General features: G+C 43.3%; 1 protein-coding gene across 5 annotated transcripts in view; it reads left to right on the top strand.

Moving 5' to 3' along the window:
* sulf2b (sulfatase 2b) overlaps positions 1-25,124 on the top strand; it is a 111,939-nt gene that overhangs the window by 58,111 nt on the left and 28,704 nt on the right. For 3 of the 5 annotated variants that reach the window (XM_085343885.1, XM_085343889.1, XM_085343884.1), the window contains 5 exons: positions 18,038-18,266; positions 19,231-19,351; positions 20,267-20,385; positions 20,457-20,608; positions 20,795-20,964. In XM_085343885.1, coding sequence (XP_085200011.1) covers positions 18,107-18,266; positions 19,231-19,351; positions 20,267-20,385; positions 20,457-20,608; positions 20,795-20,964 — 722 coding nt within the window. In that variant the 5' untranslated portion in view covers positions 18,038-18,106. Of the gene's footprint in view, positions 1-6,428; positions 6,538-6,789; positions 6,850-18,037; positions 18,267-19,230; positions 19,352-20,266; positions 20,386-20,456; positions 20,609-20,794; positions 20,965-25,124 lie in introns of those variants that run through there. The other 2 variants (XM_085343887.1, XM_085343886.1) reach the window with 2 other exon arrangements.

Below are 25,124 nucleotides of genomic sequence, written 5' to 3'. Positions count from 1 at the left end.
TTCACCCACCAGCCCGGGGTTTGCATTAGCCTGCATACGTCTCTGTGGCACTTCAGTTTATTTCTTTTTACGCTGATACATTTTTTTAATGATAACGATAAAAAGCATTTTTATTGTTAGTGTTCAAAAACACCAACAACACCGTTATTATATCGATGATCAATTTGTTATTTTTTCAGGTAATATTTCAGCTAAACGACCAACAGATAATAAACTTTCTTTCTTGGCTTTTATAAACACTGCGTGACCACATAAACCTGAAGGAGCTCTGATGATATTAGTGCTGAAGGCTTTCTGTCGCTGACTGTTTTCTTTAGCGTAAACTTATATGAAAGGAAAATCCCAGGATTCTCTCTTAGAGGAGCTCGAGTGACCTCAGTGCATTTAGAGGACATTTGTATCTTTGTTTTTCATCTGTCGAGGGCGAGGTTTTTGCTCTGATGGTGGCAAATATTCATGGAAATCAGCCGATCATCAGCATCGTCAGCATTTTTAAAATCGGCTGGTTGGCTGTGCTCTTTCAGAGAAATGCCTTTTCATTCGTTGTTTTCTCTTTTCATTCTTTTCTCTGACCTTATCGTCTTTGACTTTTCTGATGAGAAATCAGATTTTCATCCTGTTCTCTTCATTATTATTACTGTGTTATAGTTAAAGGCTTTCAGCTTTCAGGAGGATGGTGCAGTCCTCCTTTTTCTCAAAGTTGATTTCATTAGTATGCCTTCACCCGTGATATGTAGTGCACTCTATGAAGTCTATAACTGTATGTATGACTGATGTGTGCAAATGAGATGGAGGATAAAGGCATAGAGAGCTGATGCACATGGGAGGTGTACAGATGGAAGGAGCATTAAAGAGATGAGTGGAGGTGTAAAAGAGGCAGTGGGCGGAGTCTGTGGTGTGGAAGATGTATGAGATGCGAGAGGACGTGTTGTGCAAATGTGTGTAAATGGCCGACTCCATGTTTAATATGAACAATGGACAAAATGCCACATTGGCTGAGAACAGTCATTTGAGAGGTGTCTGTGGTTGAGAGTCATCTTTGAAGAATAAATGATTATTGAGTATCTGATAGGATTGAGTGGGAAAAGTCCGTACCTGCTCTGCACCTCCCCACACTGGGAGCACAGCAGATGTGTTACCATAAGTGCAATAAAAGCTTCCCATCAAGTGCTAAACTGACACACAGGGGAGTGAGCTTCACTAAAGGCGTCACTTCAATGCAGCACGCTTTTCGCTTAAATCACAAACTACAAAAAGGAAAAAGGAAAACATCCGTTTAGCCTTTGCCGTTCGATTGCTTGTTAGCGCTTCTTCTGGGACCTGGTTCACTGCAGCTGACTCTTGGTAATGTAACAGTAACAATGTAAAGTGAATGCACTGACCAGTTCACACTGATGCCTGATCTGGTTTTTGGTTTATTGTGGCTGGTAGCTGGTAGCTGGTGCAACAACAGGCCCGGTGAATCTGTAAGGACAACCAAAGTGATAATAATAAATCCAGTGTTAGGTTTGGGGTTTGTTGGGCCATCCAGCTTTCTTGGATGTTAGCAGAAGTCATTTAGGGGCACTTGCTGTAAAATCTTCAGTCTTGTCTTCTCAGAGGTTTTTCCTAAGCTTATTGAAGTGGTTTTGTAAGTTCTGATGGTGGTAGAGACACTGAAGACATCAGGACAGTGACACGAGACATCAGCAGGCTGAGAGCTGAAGTCGATGCGCTATGTCTAAAATGTATCGTTTCATGCATCGGTTAAAACACTCGACTCCAGCTCACGCAGCTGGAAACACTTCACGCAAGTCGAGCTGCCCGAGATTCACAGAATTTACAGAAAATGTTACATTTTTGTGATTTATATCGTTATCGGACGATAGATGTCTTATATCGGGATATGAGATTTTGGTCATATCGCACAGCCCTACCTGAGTGTGCATGAACAATTTAAAGATCATTACAGTCTAACCGTTCTCTGCAGAGCATGAATGTGTTCAGGACAATTCAAGACAAATCAGATTGTAGCGTTTATCCACATCATCGCTGCCTACATTTACTAGAATTTGTCTCTGCTAGTTATCGAATGTAATGCTCGGTGTTGAAAAGGCTTTTCTTCTCCAGCTGGTTATTAATAATAGAAGCACCGTAATCAGCTTTTGAACAAGAGGTAGGAGTGTCCAAAGGTCAGAAGCTGCAGTGTGTGGTTCCCAGGTGGCAATCTTCAGGGCTGAAAATGAAGCCGCTGCACAGGCGACACAAACCGCCTCTTGATTGGCAGGTGCTGCTCTGCAGGGAGCTGCAGCCAATCAGTGTCTTCGAGGTCTCTGATCCGAACTGTCCTGTTTGTGTTTGTTTTACCTTTTGGAGCATTTCTGGTGGAACCTTTGATGAGTATTATGCTTCTCCTTGACCGTGCTTTTAGGATTTAAACAAGTTTAAAATTACTTCAATACACTGAAGACATACGTGACTATGTGTTGCACCAAGCTTGCTAACAAAGCTGGCTAGCGCTAGCTTATAATTTAGCACTCCACCCTCTCATCCAGATATGGTCACTCCTGGCTACAAAAAAACAACATGGTGGTGTCCAAAAATGCTAAGGTTGAGGCTTCAAATTGCAGCGTTCAAAACCAATGGGTGACATCACAGTACTTCCACCTTTCATATCCAGTCAACGGTGCTTCCACAGATTCATGGAGGTTGTGTAATAAGAGCTTTTGTTATGCCTTTTGTGGATTTCTCCATCTTTGATGTTACCATTTATGGTTCTTTTGAATGGGACACTCCACCAGAATAATTTACTGTCAGCGCTGTCCTTAGTTAACCCCGTCTTTCATTCGTTTAGGGCGATTCATGAAACGTATTTGTACCAAAATGGAAAACAGGATTTGTTTTTCAGACTAAACAGGTTCAACATAAGAAGACGAATTCAGTATTTGACACTGAGCAAACTTTACACTGTATTAATAAACTAGGCAGTCATTTAACATCCTTATAAAACTAAAACTGTAAAATGTAGTCTGATGATTATTATTGCTGTAATTTTAGAGAGGTGTCAAGTGAGGACCACTTTATTCTTCTGTCAGGGGTGTAGCGTGGGTGTTACACTCCACAAGACTGTGAGAGCCCAGTTGGAGTCCAGTTGGAGAGAGTAGCTCAAATTTACAGGGAGACGTTTGTACTGTTTTTCACATGAGAAAGCTCCATAAATAACAGTGTGATAAATGAGAAAAGACAAAGACTGGCTGGTTCCTGTACAGCTGCTCACGGCATGAAAGTTCCAAAAAGTGCAGGTCTGCCCAAAGCACTGGCCCTTTAAGGCTGTGGAGGTCGGGGTGTTGGATGGGTGCGTACAACATCGTGCTATCCTGAAGAAAATGCAGATTTGCTTAGCTTGATATTGTAGTAAATGCTAGGTCACAAATTTCAGACAGTCACAGAAATGGTCGGTCCATCAAAAGTCAGAAATCTGTGGAGGAGCAAGCACTTTGAAAACGTCCCATCAAAGGTTGTGGATAGGTGTGTGATTCTTTTTTGTGCTCAAACACACCAATACACTTTTTTTCTAATGTGTTCAATTTTTTAAAATATGTATATATATATATATATATACAAGATGCTAGCAGGCAAGGCATACATGGAACGCCATAACCAAGTGGCCGGCATAGTGTAAAGGAACATCTGTGCCGAGTATAACCTGGAAGTCCCGAGGTCAAAATGGGAGATGCCCCCAAGGGTGGTGGAGAATGACCGAGCTAAGATCCTGTGGGACTTCCAGATACAGACGGACAAAATGGTGGTGGCTAACCAACCGGACATAGTGGTGGTAGACAAACAGAAGAAGACGGCCGTAGTGATCGATGTAGCGGTTCCGAATGACAGCAATATCAGGAAGAAGGAACACGAGAAGCTGGAGAAATACCAAGGGCTCAGAGAAGAGCTCGAGAGGATGTGGAGGGTGAAGGTAACGGTGGTCCCCGTGGTAATCGGAGCACTAGGTGCGGTGACTCCCAAGCTAGGCGAGTGGCTCCAGCAGATCCCGGGAACAACATCGGAGATCTCTGTCCAGAAGAGCGCAGTCCTGGGAACAGCTAAGATACTGCGCAGGACCCTCAAGCTCCCAGGCCTCTGGTAGAGGACCCGAGCTTGAAGGATAAACCGCCCGCAGGGGCGTGCTGGGTGTTTTATATATATATATATATATTAGGGGTGCAACGATACACAAAATTCACGGTTCGGTTCGGTTCGATACTTTGGTGTCACGGTTCGATATTTTTTCGATACAAAAAAATGTTCATGCCTTTTTAATTTGTCATTTATTAAAATTATAAATATATATTTTAACTCAAAAGTACAGTTTTTAAATTTAACCCTAACCCTTGTGCGTGTTTTTTTATTTTGACAGCGAATATGCACCTGCGGACCACTTATGTGCAGCCCTGGTTATTTAGCTCGTCATATTGCAGCCACAGAAATTCTTTTGTCCATGAAACCATAAAGCTGCACTTTCTTTTTGCCTTATAGTCTGATTTGTCATAACTTCTCCGTTTTGTGGTAAGCTTTTCTTTGGCTGTCACTTCTTCACCCTGACCTGTCTTATTTGGCTCAGCAGAACTAAAATATATATATCCTGCTGCTTTTACACACACACACATAACGCTCAGCGATTCTCTGCGCGATCAACCTCTCATATGTTTAAGCTGCGGGAGATTTCACTTGTCATGTTTGCATAGTAAGCTAACGATTAATAAGACGATGTCAGAGGAATTGGTGCACAAATTATCATCACTCACAGATCAGTGCTGTCGCTCTCTATACACAGTTCGCATGATTGCAAAGTGAAAGCAAAAAAACAAGCGCAAATTCAAACGCGACTTCAATATGTCACATATTGACAGTGGCTCACCGATGCCAATGACATAATTACCCAGCTACATTTCTGAAAGAATGCAAAAGCATTGACATATATTTTTCCTTCCTACAATAGCCTGACGGGCAGGGAAGAGATAGATTTTGGTAGCCGCCTGAAAAAAATCGCTAGCTCCAGGACGTCGGGCTAGCGATATTGCAAGCCCTGTATCTGATTGAGGAATCATTCGTCTTTGGAAAAGAGAGTTTATTACAGAGAAATGTCTCTTTCCAAAATAAAAGCTATACTATCCGCTTCTTCTGGGCTATATTCTCAGCAGCATAAGGAGAATCATGTGCTAACAGCTGTCTAAATGACTCGGCTAAAGTTAGTAGCATGCTTGTTGTTTTGGTCTTTGCACTAGGATGATGTTGGCGTAAATGTGCAGTCATATTCGTTGTGTTCCCACTAGTGCTTTCAGGTTAATCTCGTTGAAAAGACCTTAACGCCACAACACGGCAAATCTCCGTTAACGAGCTACCGCCGATCGCCCCGTGCGTGGGGCTAGACGGCCAACACGTTAACGAGCTAACTGCGCTAACACACTAGTTCCCACCCATGTAATTGAGCATTGAGTGGCACATCCAACATACTGTTTTACTTTAGTCCATGACTCGCTTACCTTCAGGGTCATACGTCACATGAAAACCAAAATAATTCCAAATGCCAGATCTGAATGAGAGTGGGGGAGGTTCATGTTGTAAGGAGAGCTTAACTTCTGTCTCGCTAGCTTGCCCTGCGCTCTTCCTTCTGACGATGCTGTCTGTGTTGAGCGCTCAGTGGATCTGCGCTCGACAGTGCAGCCTAGGCGGAGTAGTCGAACACAGATTCACTGAGCGCTCAACACAGACAGCATCGTCAGAAGGAAAGTTGATAAAATAAATTACAAATGTTGTATTGTTCGATACATATGCGTACCGAACCGAAAGCACTGTATCGAACGGTTCAATATCGATACGAATATCGTTGCACCCCTAATATATATATGTATGTATGTATGTATGTATGTATGTATGTATACACAGAAAGTTTGTTGCTGCAAATTAATCTGAAGAACCAGAATCGCTCCTGACCTCCTGGTTTCTTCTTCTTCTTCTTCTTCTTCTCTGTTCAACAACTGCAATTCAAAATAATCCAGACAGCAAATTAACGAGCACCACAACTAATTCACATATTGGTGAAATGACTGTAAAACTGTAAATAGGAGGAGGACATCGGAGGAATGGGCAGAAAGATATGAGAAAGTGATGAAGCGATAGAGAGACAATAGAGAGCGAGAGCCAGAGAACGAGGAGGGGAGGGAGTGATGGAGAGAGCCAGAGGAGAGCAGGGAGATACAGAACAGGAGGTATAAAAAGATCAACACAGAGAGAGAGAAAGTGATAAAGAGGGAACGAGCTGGAGCGAGCGAGGGAGGAGGGGAAGAGGACGGAGGAGGTTGAGGAGCAGCAGCAGCTCAGCTGTTGTTACAACAGTGAGAGCGTGCGGTCGCCGAGGGGAGAGAGCTGTTGCCACAGGGATTATTGTCATGTCTGCCACCTCGACAACAGCCAACAGGACCTAGGCTGAGAGGAGGCTGGGGAGGTTGTTGGTTTGGCGCCGGAGCCTACGAGCAAGGCAGCGTGGCCCATGAGGACGAGGTAGGAACGAGAGCAGAAGTAAAGAGCGATGTGAAGGAAAAGACAAAGGAAAGCAGAGCGGGAAAGGAAAGGGAGAAAGAGAGAAGTGTAGTGAGAGATTTGAGTGTAAAACATCATCTGAGAGGAAGCGAAAGAAGAAGTAAAAGCAAAAAGGAACAGAAAGCAGAAGTGGAGCTGTGCGTTCGGGTTATTCTGCAGAGTTTCAGGAGAATTTCTGCCTTCTTCTCCTCCGACTTGCGTCTGTTCGCTCTCGTGGTGTTTCTCTCTGTTTGATCTCTTCACGTTAAGCTTCATGTTCTTCGCCTCGTTGCAGTAAGTGCTTCTGCTTGTAAATGGTTTCGTGCCTCTGTTTTGGAAAGCTTGATTGATAGAAAAGAGCAGAGAAAGATTGAATGTCAGCAAATCTGAGCAAACCAAAAATGTCAGTCTGTCGTTAAATACTTTGTTTCTTCTCCATTTCCTGTTCAGTCACTTACAGATATACATTGTTTAAATATACGACTAACACATCAAATATATTACACACAAGGAAATCCAACATCCCCACAATAGAGAAGCTGGAAAGACCGTTTTTACATCAAAGCTGAGGATTGTCAGTCAGCGAAAAATGTGAATTTTGTAGAAAGAAAAGTTTCTGACAGAGAAAAGACATCAGACGTACGTCTAGAAGTCTTACGTGTGTCTCTGGGTTGTAGTTGTTACAGAGATAAAGGTTTAAGGTTAAATCTGGTGATGCTCTGGATTTTTCTTTCTTGACCACCAAACACAAAATTTCTTGCAAACAAATAAAATTATTGAGATGTTTTGAATGAGTGAGTCTTAAGGGTGTAGAGTTGTCAGTGGATACTCTTATTGATACTTTTACTGATATTACTTTCTGTGTTTTGGAGCAAAATAAAGGCATTATAGTGGTAATGGCTACTTTTGACGCTTCAGCTCAAGTTCACGTGATGCTTAAATTTGGACGTACAGCTGAGAGGTCTCTTCCTGTTAAAAGGGAAGTCTTTCTTCCTGCTGTTACCAAGTGCTGCTCGTAGGGTATCGTCGAATTCTTGGGGTTTACTTTCTTTTCTTTTTTTCTTTACCTGCAATACAGAAGCAGTTATTGAGGCAACTATTATTGTGAATTGTCGCTGTGGAAATAAAACTGAATTGAATTCAGTGGAGCTGTTACCAACTGGCTCATTAGCATACAGCACCTGTACTTCACTGCTGTGATGGGCAGTAAACCTTTTACCATTACTGTGCCAGCAGGCCTGTTACACTCCTTATCTAGCAGCTGACGGTGGCTTTGACTTGGGTGCCTGCATGTGTTGGAGCATTGCTTGATTTATTTCATTTATCTGTGTCTTTATCTCAGAAATACTCCAAATGTCTGTTAATCCACGGCTGAAAATCGTCCCGTCAAATGAACTACGTCCATCTGTCAGTTCGATAAATGATTTCCATGTTTAGTAACACGTCGCCGGTCAGTGATATAAATGAAACATTATGTTTGTTGCTCTAAAGAGTTGCCTTTTTGGCAGGAACCAGTGGATTTGGAGTTGAGGGCCATCAATACGAGGTCAGAAGGTTTGGGGGACACACAAACTTTGGTGTGTTCATAGGATTTGTTGACAGTAAGAAAAATATACAGTTAAACTCCAGAGGACTGAACATCCTGTTTGTCCCCAATCAAAGTTTGGCTTCAGTGCTGGACAGAGAGAACAAACAGAAGATGGTGTCCAGTTTCCTATTTCTACTTCTCCAAAACATTTGGTAATATGATATCGCTGTGAACCCTGCACTCGAGGTTTATTGTACGGAAAACAGAACAGAGCCGCATTTTTTTGGGTGTCCTCGGCCATCTGATGCGTATTAGTTTCATCCGTGTGCGTCCAGTGCAGAGACTGGAAGCAGCCAAAACTGTCGTCTCATTTTATCAACAGAGAAGAAGGAAAAGAATCCAGTGCAAACAGAGCTGGACTTTTTCCATAGTTGCTGCTTATTGTAACCGTAGCTGTTACTTATTATAGCAGTCACACTGAATTTCCATTAGTTGGCTTCTGTGTTTCGCTTTAAAGCTGAGTGTGGCCAATTCACATTTAGCACCATTTAACTCTGAAGTCCAACTAAAAGACACACCTGCACCGTCTCAGTCCAGCCTGCAGCATCCAAAAATGTAAGGGTGGTGTTTGACGGGGTCAGTCACAGGAACGGATTGGGCACGTTTTCTTGCTATTTACCTTAATGGCAACAGAGGGCGCTGTACATTAAAATAGCCCTCAACTTTACCTTGTTCACCTCAAGTGAGGGTTCAAGTGGCCCTAGCTGATGATACAATCGGAGGTGGTGGTGAAAAGTCATGTTTTTAACCAAGAAAGGACGTCTAAATGTTTTTGTCACACACGCCTCCATTCAGGGCAGCATGTTTGATTCTCAGGGGGGCAGAAATAAGTTCAGGAATTTCATGACGTCTACAGCTTCTCTAGTTATAAATCTGTTTGCAGAAATGAATGCACAACTTGTTGGTTCATCCTCTGAAAAGAGGAAGTGTGTGCTTTTAAAGATTTCTGTCTCTTGTAGGAGGAATCCATTGACGTCAGCCTTCCCCTCTAGCTGACACCCTGAATGAAGGTTTCACCTAATTGTCCACTGTTTAGTTCAATATGCTGTGTTTGTCTAATCTGCTGCTGCTTGTTAGAACAAGCTCATTAGGTTGTGGAAGGAAAGAAAGGGCGGCTTTATTTATAGTGCACAGTTATTCCATGGAAACATGATGTGCTTTGCAGGTAAAAGGAGACGTAAAACCAACAAAATTAAAAAAGCTATACATGAAGGTTTACTTCTGATGTAGCTCTCAGGTAAAAGACAGAAATGATGTTTTTTAGTCTAAATCTTCAGCGTGTCGTTGACTTGCTCCGTTCTATGCTAGGACCCACAATGAAGCAAAAACTGACTGTTATTTCTTTTTTGCCTATAAAAAGCGTCTCCTGAATGTTTCTGTAACTCTGACCGGTTTATTTCCTTTTATACTTCTGCTATATTCAGTGAAAAGCTGGGAAATACAAGTTCAGCACTTAGAATCACCTTTTATCTGCTTAATTTCCCACAAAGTAATGAGGGAACAGGCCTCACCTGCTGCCTGTCAGTTGTCTAATTACTTTTAAAAGAACTTTTGGCGGCTCTCTTACTTCCCGAGGGGAAGCCACAGTGTTTGATTTGGCACAGGTTTTACACCTTTCATTGCGTGCAGTGCTTTTGTTACAACCCATGAATTAAAGCTGTAGATTGTTTGATTTAAAGTCCACTGAAGTGGTGCACGGAGGCAATACTACACAAAATCAAATAAAATGTGCTGTTGTCCAAAAATGTAACACTGTAAGTGAATTAAACCTGCAGTGGCCAGAAAGGGGTCACATCCCTGCTCCTTTATCTGTGAGCCTGTGAACACTTTAATACTGAGCCTGTGGCTATCCCCAGTATAGTGAAAAGTAGGGATGCAACGATACCAATTTTTTCAAACCGATACTTGGATCTGAGTACTTGCCGATACAGAGTACAAAAACCGATACTTCTACCACACACACACACACACACACACACACACACACACACACACACGCAATGAATTGGAAGACAGGTTTTATTTTATTATCTGCCGATAAAAAATAAAATCTTAATAAAAATGACCACAAAAAAATTTCAAGTGAATAATAAGCAATTCTGTTAAATTATTGCAGAGTCTCCACATTGTAATTTAACAAAATATCACTGAACTATTGGGCACTGTCTCGAGCTTTCAGAATAATAAATAAACACTTCTGTTTGGAATAAAATAAATACAAATTAGGTTTGAGAATAAAATAAACTTTTAAATTATTGCAGAGTGTCCATATTGTAAACAAGCAAACAAAAGCCGCCAGTCTCACTCGCCTAACCCTGTGCCTGTTTAGCGTCCCCCTAGTGGCCAATTTAAAAAACTACAACAGAAATGACAAGCCACCCTCTGATTAATGAAATAAGTTAGTATCGGTTCATGGTATCGGTTAACTTTTACGAGTATGAGTACACACACATTTTAGAGTATCGGCCCCGATACCCGATACTGGTATCGGTATCGGGTTTGTCAGCTGTTATCAGAGAACGGAGAAAGCGGCCACGCAGCAGCATCAAACATAACTGGAACCTGTGTTAAAATAAACGTGGAACCTGTGCTGATTTGTTACCGGCCCTTAATAGAAATTCCTACTGCTATTTGACAAGAACTGTTTCAGTGGTGCAGTGCGATACAGAGAGGTATTGTTGGATGGACTTTAAATAAAGCAGAAGGTTAAACGTGGTCTGAGAGCCTCAGTGGCGATGCTGCCGGAGAGAATTTAAAGTTGTGTCCAGAAATAAATCCCTCACGCTAAATGCCTCCTGACATGTTTATTAGTAAAAGTCGAGAAATATTAGCCGACGCATCAATTACAGCCAAATGAAAATGGCAAATGCATTGATATTTCTGTCTGCGATCAGCTATACGTCATATAGTGTATGTCAATAACCGCAGCCGGCTCTGTAATAAAGGCTAAGAGGCTAACGTGTCACCACAGCAACCGCAGCACTTTTCATTTTCTCATCTGATACTTTTTAGAGTTTTGTCGAGAAGCATTGAGCTGACCTTTCACCTCCGCGCAGGGAGATATTAAGTCTCCCCTGCTGGTCTCTCTGCATGTAGAGATGCTAATGAATATGAATGAGCAGTTGGAGCCATATTATGGCTGCAGTATCTCTTTATTGACATTCACCACATTTCATATTGAGTCACTTGGTGGCCAACTGCTTCGGCTGCGAGGCCCGCCCACGGCGCATGAATATTAATGAGCAGATAGATGTGATCGAGAAGCCACAGCCAGAGAGGGCACATCGGGATGACAGACGAGAGAATTTATGATCCGTGGGGCTTTGGAGCGCTTGTTCACAGTTCAGGAGAGCGCGACTGCACGTGTAGCGCATATTATAGCCTGATAATATAGTTTCATTCATTGCTCTGCCGAAAGCGTGCAGTCGCTCCGGTATTTCGGCGCTGTCTGAGAGCGGAGCGTGACTGTGACTCCACGTTCATTAATATGCAGCTCTAACAGCCTTCCTTGTCTGGATTCAGTCTCTCCAGCAGATGTTGAACCTGCTGCAGGGATTAGCTCCCATTCAGACACTAGAGCGTTATTGAGGTCCAGCACTGATGTTGGGTGATAAGATCTGGCTCACAGCTGGTGCTTGGGTTCTTCCCAAAAGGGTTGGATGGGGGGGATTTAGGGCTCCATGCGGACCAGTCAAGTTCATCCTCACAGCACTTGGAAAAGCATCTCTGTATGGTGCGGGCTTTGTGCATGGAAGCATCTTTATATAGAAGGATAAAGTCTGCCTCAGAGGTCTGAGAGAAAGCTTCTCAACCAGTCTTTCATACACACTTTTAACCCTCGGGCGTCTTCGGTCTTCAGATGTCTGGATGTCTAAAGATGTCTCCCATGCAAAGCTGTCATGTTGGCTTTGGCTAGGCAGCATCTCTACAAGTTATTCCTGTGAGCCAACAGCTCCCAACACTTTAAACGCTACTCTTGGCTTTATGATGCCATATTCAGTTTGATTTTATTTATATAGCACCCAGAAAGAAACCTCCGGCAGATCCAGGATCAGGTGGGGACCAGATACTGCCCTGATATATGGTTATTTTAGGCACACATATAGGCTGTATATAGACACCACGGCTTCAGTCACTGGTGCTCAGATCTGCATTTTGAAGCCTCAGTTAGTGAAGTTAGCATTTTGGCAACAGTCCAGACTGGTTTTGGAGGCAGAAGTGGGAAAATTTGGACAAGAGCTTAAATGCTAAGTTATCAGCTAATGCTAGCTCCATTTATAAATTGCACAGGTGCAGTGCACAGACCAATACCTGCTCTTTAGTGTCCAGATGAATAAATACTGGGTTTCACTCACCTACAAAAGGACAGACGTCTTGGGTGATCTCTACCACAAAAAGCCACAAACGCAGCAGATTTGTCCTGTACAGTGAGCATATGTGTGGCCAAGCAGACAGTTAGCAGCTCACTGAAGCCCCTCCCACCTGCAGTTCAAATGCCATGTTTGTGAGGGGCAGCCAATCAGAAGAAAGCTGGCTTATTTTTTGCTGCGTGTAAATAAAGATTATTTACATCTGGAATAAACCAAAGAAAAGCCACAGTACGGCTCTATTGTGTCTTCTGAGGATAAAACGTGGTTCCTCTCTTGTTAATTACTCAGGAAATGAAAATTTCTCTGTAAAGTCTAAAAACTTCACCGTCTGTTTTAAATAATGCAGTGACTCTGCTCTCTGCTGCTTCCGCCTGTGTGTTTACTGATGTTCCTCAGACTCCAAGGTGAGGATATAATATTTCAGCGGCTTCACGAAAAGGCTCTGAATATCAAATAAAACAAACTATCTGGAATCAAGAGCAGCAGCTTTATTTTCAGGCTCGACTCCATGAATATCAAATGAAAAGAAAGTATTGGGATTCAAAACAGCTGCTGTATTTTCAGCAGATTGAAATTACAGCACTATAAAGGCTTTCGCTCCCGAGCAGTGAACCAAAGCATCTTCAATGCAAAACTGAATCTTCAGAGCGGCGAGTGCATGTACATGATCAGGACATGTGTAGTCCTGCAATCAACATCAGAAACAGACTATTAACTCTGCGATGGCCTTAAAACCCTCGTTTTAACAACACTGGCTCGACTAAAGCTTTATTTACAAAGACGAGTTATGCTAATTTGTGTCGTTAATCAAAGTTATGGGGCTTTTAACTTGTTCACATGATATGCTGGCAGCTAAGATGAGCCTATTAGGGTGTAATTGTCTGGTCTGATGGGAGAAACAACCGGCTGTAACTAGAAAATTAAATATTCCTGCTCAAATTACCTATTATATTTCACCAAACACGGAGGGTATTTCATGATATTAGTCCTTGGTGGCTTGCCAAATGAGTTTTCTTTTTAATTAGCTGTTTCTTGACTGTTTCAGGTAGATAATTTTAGAAGCTACAGTAGAAATGATTGATGAGCAGGAGGGCTGGAGGAGCAGCAGGAGAAGCAGAATTAATTACCCACGGAGACAAACAGAAGCTCGGCACTAAAACGTTCTTTTTATCTTGACTACCAAATGTTTGAGCGCAGCTTCTTATTCAAAGGACTTGAATGTTCTACAAGGTAGAGCAAAACTGCAACACCTTTGGAGCTGTGAAGTAAACAGAATTCCACATCCTTCACATTATCCTCAGTTTGCTTTGGTAATAGTGTTGCACTCTTTTACTCTACACACAGTTTAGGTTTTGGTCACCTTTGATGCTTTTATTTTGAAGGAATTCTCACTTATTTTCCTTCGCTCTGCACAAACTCATCCCAGACCAGCTGGGTTTGTTTAGAACGTCCAAGTGCTTCTTAAAGCTTAACATCATTGAACCAACTTTTAACATTTTATGTACGTTAATAAAATCTATGTTTAATCAGCTGGTATTTCTGCTGCAATATTTAAACATCTTGTTGATTAGTTGTCCACATCCCTGCTGGAAATATGGTTTGGATTAGGTGAGAGCATGCAGGTGGCAGTACACAGGATGCCAGTTCATTCATTATAAATTAATCAGATGGTACTAACAGGTGCAGGTGAGCAGCACATGGACTTCACACCAGAGAGCTTACAGTTTAAATATGTCTGATCCGACTGTGTCAATATCACAGGCACCTCTGCTGGGTATTTTCAAGAAGTTTCCATTCAGTGATCCATTAATTCCATCCATATTCTTCAGTTTATCTAATCCAGGGCTGCAGAGCCTTTCCTGGAGCCGGGGTACGCCCCGGACAGGTCACCAATCTGTTGCAGCCCTGCGAGAACAAAAATGACAGATTCCCATCACGATTTCTACTCTGAGTGTTTGAGATTCGATCGGGGGAATGGGCTCCACAACTATGAATCGGCTCGTTTTTCTATAGCAGTACAAGCTGATATTACCTTTGGATTTTTTCGCTTTGGTGCCCGATTAATTATCAGAATTGTCTTTTTTCCTGTGTGACCGTGGGGATAAATAACTCAATAGCATGAACTGCACGAATAAATCAAGAAGTCAGCGTTGACACCTTTATGATCCGTTAGTGCTGCAGATCATTTGCACTTTAACCGTGCTGCGTTCAAAGCTGACTGTGACCCAGACTGAGACCGAAAAATAATCCTGCAGGTTGAGTCGGGGGTTAGTCTGGTCTCAGGTCAGTTTGTAGGTCAGTTTCATAATGACGCTCAATGACATAACATGAATATATTGCAGTAGATTACCGACAGTGGTGGGCTGAACATGGCCAACAGCTGGACCGCTCCACTTCAGTCCAGATGTTGGGTTGGATCCATAAACCAGGTTAAACAATGCAGAGTCTCGCATGTGTTTATTCTCAGTTTCACTTGGTTCCTGTTCAAAGTCAGCATCATTACCCAGTCGTATTCATTTAGAGCCAACATCCCTAAAAGGACAGCAATAAATGTGTGTATCTACCAGAGTGAAACATATTTGTATCATATTTGTTTGATGGTTTTGGTATGAAAAGATAGAAACGTAGAAATAAAAACAAATGAATGAAATTCAGCCGTAATAACCAAAGGAAGAGGTGCTTGTGCTAAAGCTGCAATAACATCAGTGCCATATAAATCATAATGCAAATATACGAAGTGGGAGTCTGTGTGAGAGCAGCTTAAGTATCAAATGTCAGAAAGTTTGTTAGAACAGTTTCTGTTAAATCAGATTACAAATGCAGATTTAATGTCACTGAACACTCCATTATAAATCTGCACAGTTGTTCATCTTAAGTTTAATGTAATCAGTTTTAGCTGTCAGTCATTTATGTTGGTGCTTTATGAAGAATTATATTTTAAAAGAACGTCAGAGTTGAAGTAGCTTCCAGGACTGAAATATGAAGCAAATGCAGAAGTGTCAGCATTATTTCCTTTGGCCAGCAGAGGGCGACTTATCTAGATATGGTCCCAATCCCTATTTTCAAGTGTTACTGATGACAACATGATGTTTATTATTAATGTTATGATCCCCATTAGTGATAAAGTACCGTAACCTTTAAGGTAGGCCTCCTGCGTAATTGCTCCGGTGCTACATTTTCAGGGTTTTTTGGTCAGCGCCTCACTTTTCAACATCCAGTTTCAAAATTCCAACATAGCAGCAACAGAAACAAGATCAGTGTGTGACATCAGTCCATGTTTAGGGTCCTCACCACACGAGCATGCCCTGAGCACAAATAAATCAAATAAATCTGGGATTTATGGTCCAGTTCTGACGTCTGTTTGTGCAACCTGTTGCCTCTGCAGACAGAGGGATCATGGGAACCAAAGCACAGACTGCAGAGATGCAGCCGTAGCAATAAAATGTGACCTCTGTATGTTCAGGCTGAATGCTGATTGGTTCAAAAGTTGGTTTGAACAGGTAAGAATGTGAAATTGGAGTTCATCTCCAAGGAGAGAAAAATATGGGAACAAACATTAAAGATGAAAAATTGTGCACATGAGAAGCTGCAGCTGACAGTTTTAAGGCTGTGACGCATTTAAGGGTTTGAGCTGAAATGTAAGGACAGTTGAGTTTAGTTTAGTTGTAGTTAGTGTCTTTGAACTTTGGGAAACAATGACGTAGACGACCACATTCACCTCCTGACTGAGACTCATGGTACCACAAACAGCCTTACAAATACAAGAAAACAGCGGAGACACTTTATTCTTCAAGCAGACCAACACGTCTTCATTCTTACTCTGTCACAGGACCCAGAATATTCCAGCCCGGCTCACCCTTTCTGATTTCATCGTTACTGTGTGGGTCCTCCTTTCTCTGTCTGTGGATAATAATCTTGTTATCACGTGAATATGTTGATGGATTTGCATTGCAAAACCTCCCAACTCCCAGAGTTCCCTTCCTCTGTGACCTCTTTATACTGCTGTGGAGTATCCGGGTGGCTTCATTCTGGATTCTTTGAGCATTTTTACACAAACAGATGAGCTCAAAATATGTTTTTTTGGTGAAGATTGTTTTAAAATGAAATACGTGATTGTGGCTGTGGCCTGAATGGAGCGTGGAGGTCTCTCTGCCAATCTCTCTCTCTCAGCAGGTCGTGTGTAATCTCCAGTCTGTTCACAGCTGGAGCCACCAGACCACTTTAACATGAGAGCTCCATCAGCAGCCACACACACACACACACACACACACACACACACACACACACACACACACACACATATCACCGTGGGTGTGTTCAGAATGAGCACTGAGCCTCTTCTGTTTTGATTACTGGCTAATTTGCATGATACACCCTGCTGTGAGCTCTTTCTCTCTCTCTCACACACACACACACACACACACACACACACACACACACACACTCACACTTGCAGACACACACATTTCTACTGTGCTTTACGTCAGTGTGACTGATAAGATTTCAGCGTTTTATTATCAGAGAAACAATAGACTGCAGCTAATGACAACTGTGTGTGTGTGTGTCCTGTAACTACTGGGACCAGAAATCTTTGACTTTTTTATTATTATTATTTTTGCTGTGTGAAATCAGCGCTCTCTTGGATGGATCATCAACATTCCCGCCCTCGCGCAGTAAATAAACGCAGCGTGTCACGTACCGCAGCCACATTTCAGCCAAACGCTGCTGCAACAGTCATAACACGTCCGACAGCTGCGCGAGCAGCGGGGCATTCGTTTGGCCTTTTCAAATATCTGACCCGCTACTGGCCAGATTACTGTGACATTTGCTGCAGGTACTTTTCGCCTCCAAGAGGATCAATCCTGATGACGCTGATGACCACCTGCAGGATTCCAATCAACTACAACAAACATGCATCTAGGAAGCGAATGTTAGCAACAGATTGAGGAAGTGTTTGCAATATCAGAAGGAAAACAGTTTCCTAAAATATCTATAACTAAAGCAACATTATGTGGTTCTGGTACGGTGTAGACGCCACTTTGAATCCTTTTGTAAGGTCTTCTCTTTCAGTGGCCAGTTGAAGGTTTATATCAGTACACAAGCTGTTCCCGTGAGCCTAAAACGCAGGCGTCAGCCTGTCATAAACACTCTGTTTCATACATATTTCTTCTTCTATGGTAACTAAACTGTGGTCATCTTAGACTGGTAGCACAGGAACTCCACCATCGACTGTTCAAATCTTCTGTTTGTGAACGGTAAGTCAGAGGAAAGCTGTCTTGCAGGCAGGGTGGCCTTGATAGGATAGGAGCTCAGCTTGTTTGACAGACAGCATAAACTGAGGGGGCACCAAGATAAATATGGATTATCCTGAGTCCTGGGTCATGCCAAGATTCTCTAAGTGGAGTCGAGGAATAAAAATATGGAGCTGGAAATGGCGAACGTTGTAAACCGGTGGCTCAGTCTCACGCAGATTTGTTTGAACCTCGGTTCTGAACTCGAGGCGGTCTCTTTGTGTGTTTTCCAGAAGCTGAGACAACTTGTGGGAAGCAGCTGATTGGTTGACCTTTGTGGGGAGGCCCGGGGGTCAAAGGCCATGGCAGGTCGACTTCTCCTCTTCCTGTTTGTCTCCGTGGCGCTCTGTCACGCTCATTTTTCTTCTACGCAACGCCTGAAGCCCCGCCTCCAGAGAGACAGACGCAACATCCGACCAAACATCATCCTCATCCTGACTGATGACCAGGACATGGAGCTGGGTGACTGAAACTCCACTACAAGCCTTATTATAAGCATTAGTCTGACTGTCTGTACTGTTAATGTAATTGTTGGTAACACGCTGGTGTGGACATAAAAAAGTCTCAGTTTAACAGTAATACACAGTTAACATAATATTACACTCGTCATATCAATACATCGGACAGATCTCGTTTGAGCAGCTTGAGCAACTGAGCTTTACTTCCAAGTCAAAGTGTTTGAATCATTAAGTAACTCCTTTATCTTGTTCTTTAACAGGTCGGAGTGCAATGATCACTGTCTGGGAGCCTTTTTAGGGCTAACTTCCTCTCTGCGATCCAAAAATTGATCTTCTATTATTAACGACATACAGCTGGAAATGGCTGTTGTCTGCTGCTGTCTGAGATTATGATCCCATTTTTAACTGTATCGTAGATTGTGCAGGCGTGTTGCAGGAAGAGAGAACTTTTGTTACTCTGTAACCTCTTCGCTGCTTGTTAGACTCATTGGGTCTTGTACTGGCTTAGTAGCTCATTGCTCTGACCAGAACACGTGTGGTAAACTCTTTAAACATTTAAAGCTTACTAAGAGTAACGCCTTTCTGAGCCGAGCAGTTTCTGTCATATTTCAGGCTAGCTCGTAGAACAAAGCTGCTGGGTTTGCGTCAGAAGTTGGTGAGCGTGGTCTCCGCCAGTGCAGCTGCCCTCAGAAGAACCTGTAAACTGTTCTAATGGTCGCCAAACCACGACTTTACTGATATAAAGCGAGGTGTCAGAACTCGTTATTGAGGGCAGAGGCGAGGAAAGAGTTGATCTTTAATCATCGAGCATTTTAAATAAGAACCATGTTTCAGGTGTCGCTCTCCATTTTATGTCGAGGCTTATGAGGCAAATGATTTTGAACAATTTTCAACAGAAACCAAGGAACTTATCACCAAAGCAGGTGGACAAGCTTTACAATGTGCTAACCGTGGGTTTCTCCATGTAGGGTCGATGCAGGCAATGAATAAGACTCGCCGCATTATGGAGGAGGGCGGGACTTCCTTCTCTAATGCCTTTGTGACCACGCCCATGTGCTGTCCGTCACGCTCAAGCATGCTCACTGGGAAGTAAGTACAGTTCCAAAGATGGAGGTGCCTACTACACCCGAAAAGTGAAGCCAGAGCCGTTGGCCAGCAGGGGGCGACTCGTCTAAGTGCAAAAAGACAGCCGATGTATAAACTGTCTACAGGAAAAAGGTCGTTCCTGACCTCAGTAAAGACTTCAATGATGAGGTCATGGTTGGGTGCTAGTTTCAAATCTTTTAAATACAAAATGATGTTAATTTTATTAATCAAGTCAAAGAGGATAATGAAGCACATTTACACTTAAGGATCGATCAAGTTCGACCTATACCGAGCTTGATGATTTGCCGAATGCTGTAACCAGTTATTCCACCAATTATTACATGTCAAAGGCAATTTGCTCCTCAGTTGCTCTCCATCGGCTAGTCTACTCACTTTCCCCACTTACACCACCTTTAAGTAGTAGCTCCTCTCTGAGTCAGAAGGAGGCCCGCGGTTTTGAAGCAACAACAACTACCCAAGAGCAGCAGTGGCGTCTGACAGATCACAGGTTCCTTGAACAATGACAATAACGGGTTATTCTATTCTTCTATTCTTATGTTTTGTAAGCAACCAGCTGCTTATGAGTCATTTACAGCTTTTTCCAGTTATCGTGTCTTGGCTGTGGGTTTCTGCAGAGAACCAGCCTGATGCAGGTGTTAAATTAATCAGCTGCATGCCTCAGTGTGAGATAATCTGTGCCCCAACAGGTCAAAGCTGGTTTGGCGGCCCAACGAAGACGTTAGTAATATTAGACAGGTGATTTTAATGTCTTCATGTGTAAAGGAAAGAGTGAAAATCCTATAATGGATGTGTTTTATTACCAAAGCGCTATTAGCAGAACTATTAAAATAACTTTACATGAGACTTGGGATACAAAGTGCGAGCCTCTTGTAGTAACACGTGTTCTGTCTCCCTCAGGTATGTTCACAACCACAACACCTACACCAACAACGAGAACTGTTCCTCGCCGTCTTGGCAACGGCAGCACGAGCCACGGACCTTCGGCGTTTACCTCAACGACACTGGATACAGGACAGGTAGGCAAATACACAAACACGCACTCGGGCTTTGTGAGGCTTCTGTTAATACATCTGTGCTTTTTCTCCAGCCTTCTTTGGAAAGTACCTGAACGAGTACAACGGTTCGTACGTTCCCGCCGGGTGGAGGGAATGGCTCGGTTTGGTGAAGAACAGCCGCTTCTACAACTACACGCTGTGTCGCAACGGCGTGCGAGAGAAGCACGGAGCGCAGTATCCACAGGTGAGGACACACAACACAACTCTGTCGCTGCACAGCAATGCAAGTTTAGCATGTGGCTAAAATTGAAATGAACTCTGATCCTGCGCTGACTGCTTCGTCACTGATTCGGTGGATGTTAAGTGAGTTTTAACTTAAAGTGAAGAAAATCAGGGTTAATAATAGTGATGTGTGTTGTTGTGCTTCCAGGACTACCTGACCGACCTGATCACGGCAGAGTCGATCCGTTACTTCCGCTCTTCAAAGCGACTTTATCCTCACCGCCCTGTTCTGATGGTTCTGAGTCACGCGGCCCCTCATGGACCCGAAGACTCTGCCCCGCAGTACAGCACCGCCTTCCCCAACGCATCGCAGCACATGTAGGCCTCCCACAGACACACACAGTTATCTTTTCCTCGACTTGCATTCATTTCCTAGAGAATTATCCTAAAAAATAAACCTGCCGTCATGCAAAACGTCATGATTTACATTGTAAGGACTTAATTTTTGTCCCCATAAGGAAGTAGAGTCCCCACAGTGCGACTGTGGAAACACATTTATGTCCTCACAAAAGTAGTAATGCAAGTGCACACACGCATGCACACATACAATGAGACTAAGCCACTGTAATCCAGCAGAACAATGGAGCAGCTCTGTTCTGCACCACGGGATAAATCCTGAAGCAAGACGACTGAAACGGCACAATCCTCCCTAACACGTGTGTGTGTGCTTGTGTGTGTGTGCGTGTGTGTGTGTACGTGTGAGTGTTAATGAATACATTAGTTTTATTTACTCTCAGACAGAGACATCACACTGAAATCTTTTTCATCCCGCAGATATAAACAGATGCCCGAGGAAACTCCGGCTGGACTCCTGCTGTCAGGAGACCATTTAAATCCCATTTAAAGCTCACAGGGATTTTTATGCAGGTTTTTCTATTCTTGTAACACAAAAACGCTGCTGGAAGTACTCGGAACAGACAGTAATCCCTTTCCTCTGACAGTCAGTGCATAACTCGACGCTCATACGCTGGAATGATCAGCGTTTGACAGTTTTGTCTTTGTGCACAAAGAACAAAAATGCAGCACAGGCGCAGAGTTGCTTCTCCTTTTATTATTCAGTATGAATTAGAAAGCAGGAAACCAGCAGCACTTGCAAAGTCTAATTTAAACCTTATTGACGGGACCGAACGATGGCTGATTAAGACACAGCGAATCAGTGCGACTGAGGAAACGTGTGGTGCTGCAGACTTTAATGAAAGTGGAGACCTGTTGTGTTGTCAAATTCTGAAGAAAAGGTCGGGTTTAGGCTGCAGCTTCTCCCCGAAGTAATAAACAGCCGTGCATTCAGCTTTAGTCTCGTAAATAAAGACAAAATGAAGCAGAAGGAAAGAAAACATTTTACCTTTCTGCTCTGAAACAGGCGCAGAGGCTGCAAGCTGAACGCTGAAGACAGCAGTGGGAGCGTACAGCCATAGATGCTAAAACCATTTTGTTGTACCAGCCTGTAAACCTGGGGTTCTGTGGGGATTGACTCACTTTTGGACATGGTCTCATTGCCGATTAGAGGAAATGCATTTCTGTGTTGGCTTCATTTCATTTCTCAACACCTCAAACGAATCCAAAGCCAACCGACATTACTGGACCAGAACCAGTAGACAGTGATCAGGCGAGGAAGGCAGACATTCACCGTCCTTGTTTGCCTACCGATCTGCTTCAAATGTGCTTACTGTGACGCATCATCATGTCAGTTACACGCAGTTTAACAGTTGAATGCAATTCTGCTTTTCGGTAGCTGCACTTGGAAAATGCATGAAAATGCAATGAAAGTGAATCTGGGAACAGCGCCTCAAAGAGAACCGTTTAAATGTCAACAAACTGTCTGCTTGTCGCCTGGCAGGTTTGAACTCAGCACCTCATTGCTGTGAGGCGCGCTGCAGTCCTTCAAAATGAATAAAGTCAATCTTCCCTAAAACGAGTTCACGAGCTCCACACGTGTCAGCTGACCGCCTGTCAGACGGACCGAAGTGTTCCAGCCCGCCTGCGCCCGTGCAGATGCTTCCAGCTGCCCACAGCATTTCTGTCCCGACGAGGAAATTTAATTATGAAGCTGCCGAGCAGGAGCGAGGAGAGGAGTAAACGAGTTAGCTGATGGGAGTCATTCATTATCCACGCAGAACACAGTGCAGGAACATCTTCTGCAGCTAACACAGCAGGAGGACAGAGACTGTGTTATTAATGAAAAGGAGCATCTGCTGTCATCACTCCTCACACAGCCTGATGTGTCCAAACATGATATTACACTCAGCTACACACAGACACGCACACATCACACGTGCGGTTCATTCTAACACTGCGTGGAATACATTTGTATTCATATTCAGCCTGGTGTTTTGTTTATTGCCTCCATATATACATAAAAGTTAGAGGAAGCATTCAGACTCGGTGTCTTAAACTTGGTGGGCAAACCCACGCTGATAAGAACAGCAGTAAGATGCTTCCTGTTGTTGGTCACATCTCAGGAGGGTGACTGACCGGCTCCTCCTTACAGAAACTCTCTCAATCCTTCAGCTTTCTTGGATGCTGTTCAGCAACTCCAAGCTTCAGCTGTCTGGACAAAGCCATGACCTTTATGTGCTTCTTCTTCAGTCACTGCTTTGTTGCCTTGGTGCCTTCGGTCACTGTCTTGCTGAAAGACTCATCAACTCATCTTCAGTGTTCTGGCTGAGGGAAGGAAGCTCTCATCCAAGTTCAATCCATGCAGCTCCATCCTACAGCCAAGTTGTCCTGTATCCTTAACAGAAAATCTGATGATGTCCTCGCCTCCGTGCTTGACTGTGGTTGTCGTTTGAGCCGTCTTCCTTCCAACCCAGCACGTCCAGTTGGTGCCAAAGAGCTCGATGTTGGTTTCCTCAGCACTTTCTTCCAAGCCTTCTCAATCATGCAGTGTGTTACCAGTGGGGTTCATGGTGACTGTCGTCCCAACTGCCTTCAGATTATTAACAACCACCTTTCTCATGGTCATTTTCACCCTGTGAGGCAAGACCTTGCATGGAGCTCCAGACCCAGGGTGGCTCATGGTCATTTATATTTTGTCCATTTGCAATAATCTCACCAACAGTTGTCACCCTCTCACCAGGCTTCTTGCTGATGGCCGTGTAGTCCAGCGCTCCCCCGCCACGGACCGGTTTAATGTCAGACAATATTTTCACAGAGCCTTTAAGGTCTCGTGGATAATTACAACAGAATAAAACGATACGACCGAGACAAAAACTGTGGTGTTTTGTAAATATAATAATAAACGGGAAGTCACTGTGTAACTGTGTAACTTTATTAGCAGCGTCCTCCTGAAATGCGCCAACAACACTGAGAGTAACATCCTCCTCGCTGCCCCTTAATGCTCTCTGGTCGCTATGGTAACGTGTAAATATTTCTTTCAAAATAAAACACAACTACAACACGGGAAATGACCCAGGGAAACCGAGTTACCGATAAAAACTCTGAAAACCACCCGAGCCTCAACTCTCCCGGCCCCGTACCAAACGACTCACGGACCGGTCCCGGTCTGTGGCCCGGGGGTTGGGGACCGCTGCTGTGGTCCATTCTAAACTTGTGCACGTCTACAGTCTCGTCCTTTGAGAGTGAGCAAACTTACAAATTCATGTTTTTCTATTTTAGAGATTAGTCCTCCTTTAAAATACGGTCATGCCATAAAGCAGGAAGTTGCTGTGAATCCAAAAAGCATGTGGAATGGTTCAGTTTTGCAGTTTCTGCTGTTATCGACACATTAAACCATAATCACAAAGAGAAGACGTATTTTTAGAAGAGCAATGTTCAGACTGTTCGGCACATCGCTGGCTCGCTCACTTCACTTTTAGCCTAAACTCTTCTCGGGTAAGTCTGTAAGCAGCTTGTGGATCAGGCATTGCTGCCTCATAGCCAGTAGACTTTTACAACCCTGCTGGAGCTCATACAGTTTTTCATTTCTTCCATTTCCTGTTTTTCTCATTTAATTTCCTGTTGCTGCTGCAGCAGCTTTAGTAAATACAAGTCTTGTTCCTGATCAGTTCACACAACTTACCGAGACCTGACATCAGCACAGACATCGAGCAATTACTGCCAAGGTCTGCAGGCCACAGGCCAAGTCTGAGGGCCTTCGTATTAAGTGATATTTCCTCTTGTAAAGTTAAGTGAAATAAAAATAACAAAAAAGACATTCAAAGGACCAGAAATGGAGACAAACTGATCACAGAGACGTTAACCAGTGAAAAAGAAGACACAATAAACACAAGTGGATGTGGAAATTTCTTGAAAGAAGCATGAAGCAGATGAAACATGTTTGCAGACTGAACGACCACAAGCTGACACAAAACAACCACAGAGAAACACACAAAGATGTTGGAGATGAGAAGGCACACAAAATGAAAACAAGGATGCAAAATGATACTAAAGGATTGCACAGAGTCTCAAAACGACCACAAACACTTCAAATGGACTGAAAGGAGACACAAAAATAAAACAAATGGGTGCAAAACCACCAC

The sequence above is a fragment of the Diplotaxodon limnothrissa genome, linkage group LG20 (assembly GCF_057381915.1).
Source record: "Diplotaxodon limnothrissa isolate DT_005_m linkage group LG20, D_limnothrissa_male_GT1.1, whole genome shotgun sequence".
NCBI classification, from domain to species: Eukaryota; Metazoa; Chordata; class Actinopteri; order Cichliformes; family Cichlidae; genus Diplotaxodon; species Diplotaxodon limnothrissa.
The sequence above is the reverse complement of the archived record's forward strand: the minus strand, read 5'-3'. Positions and strand labels throughout refer to the sequence as shown.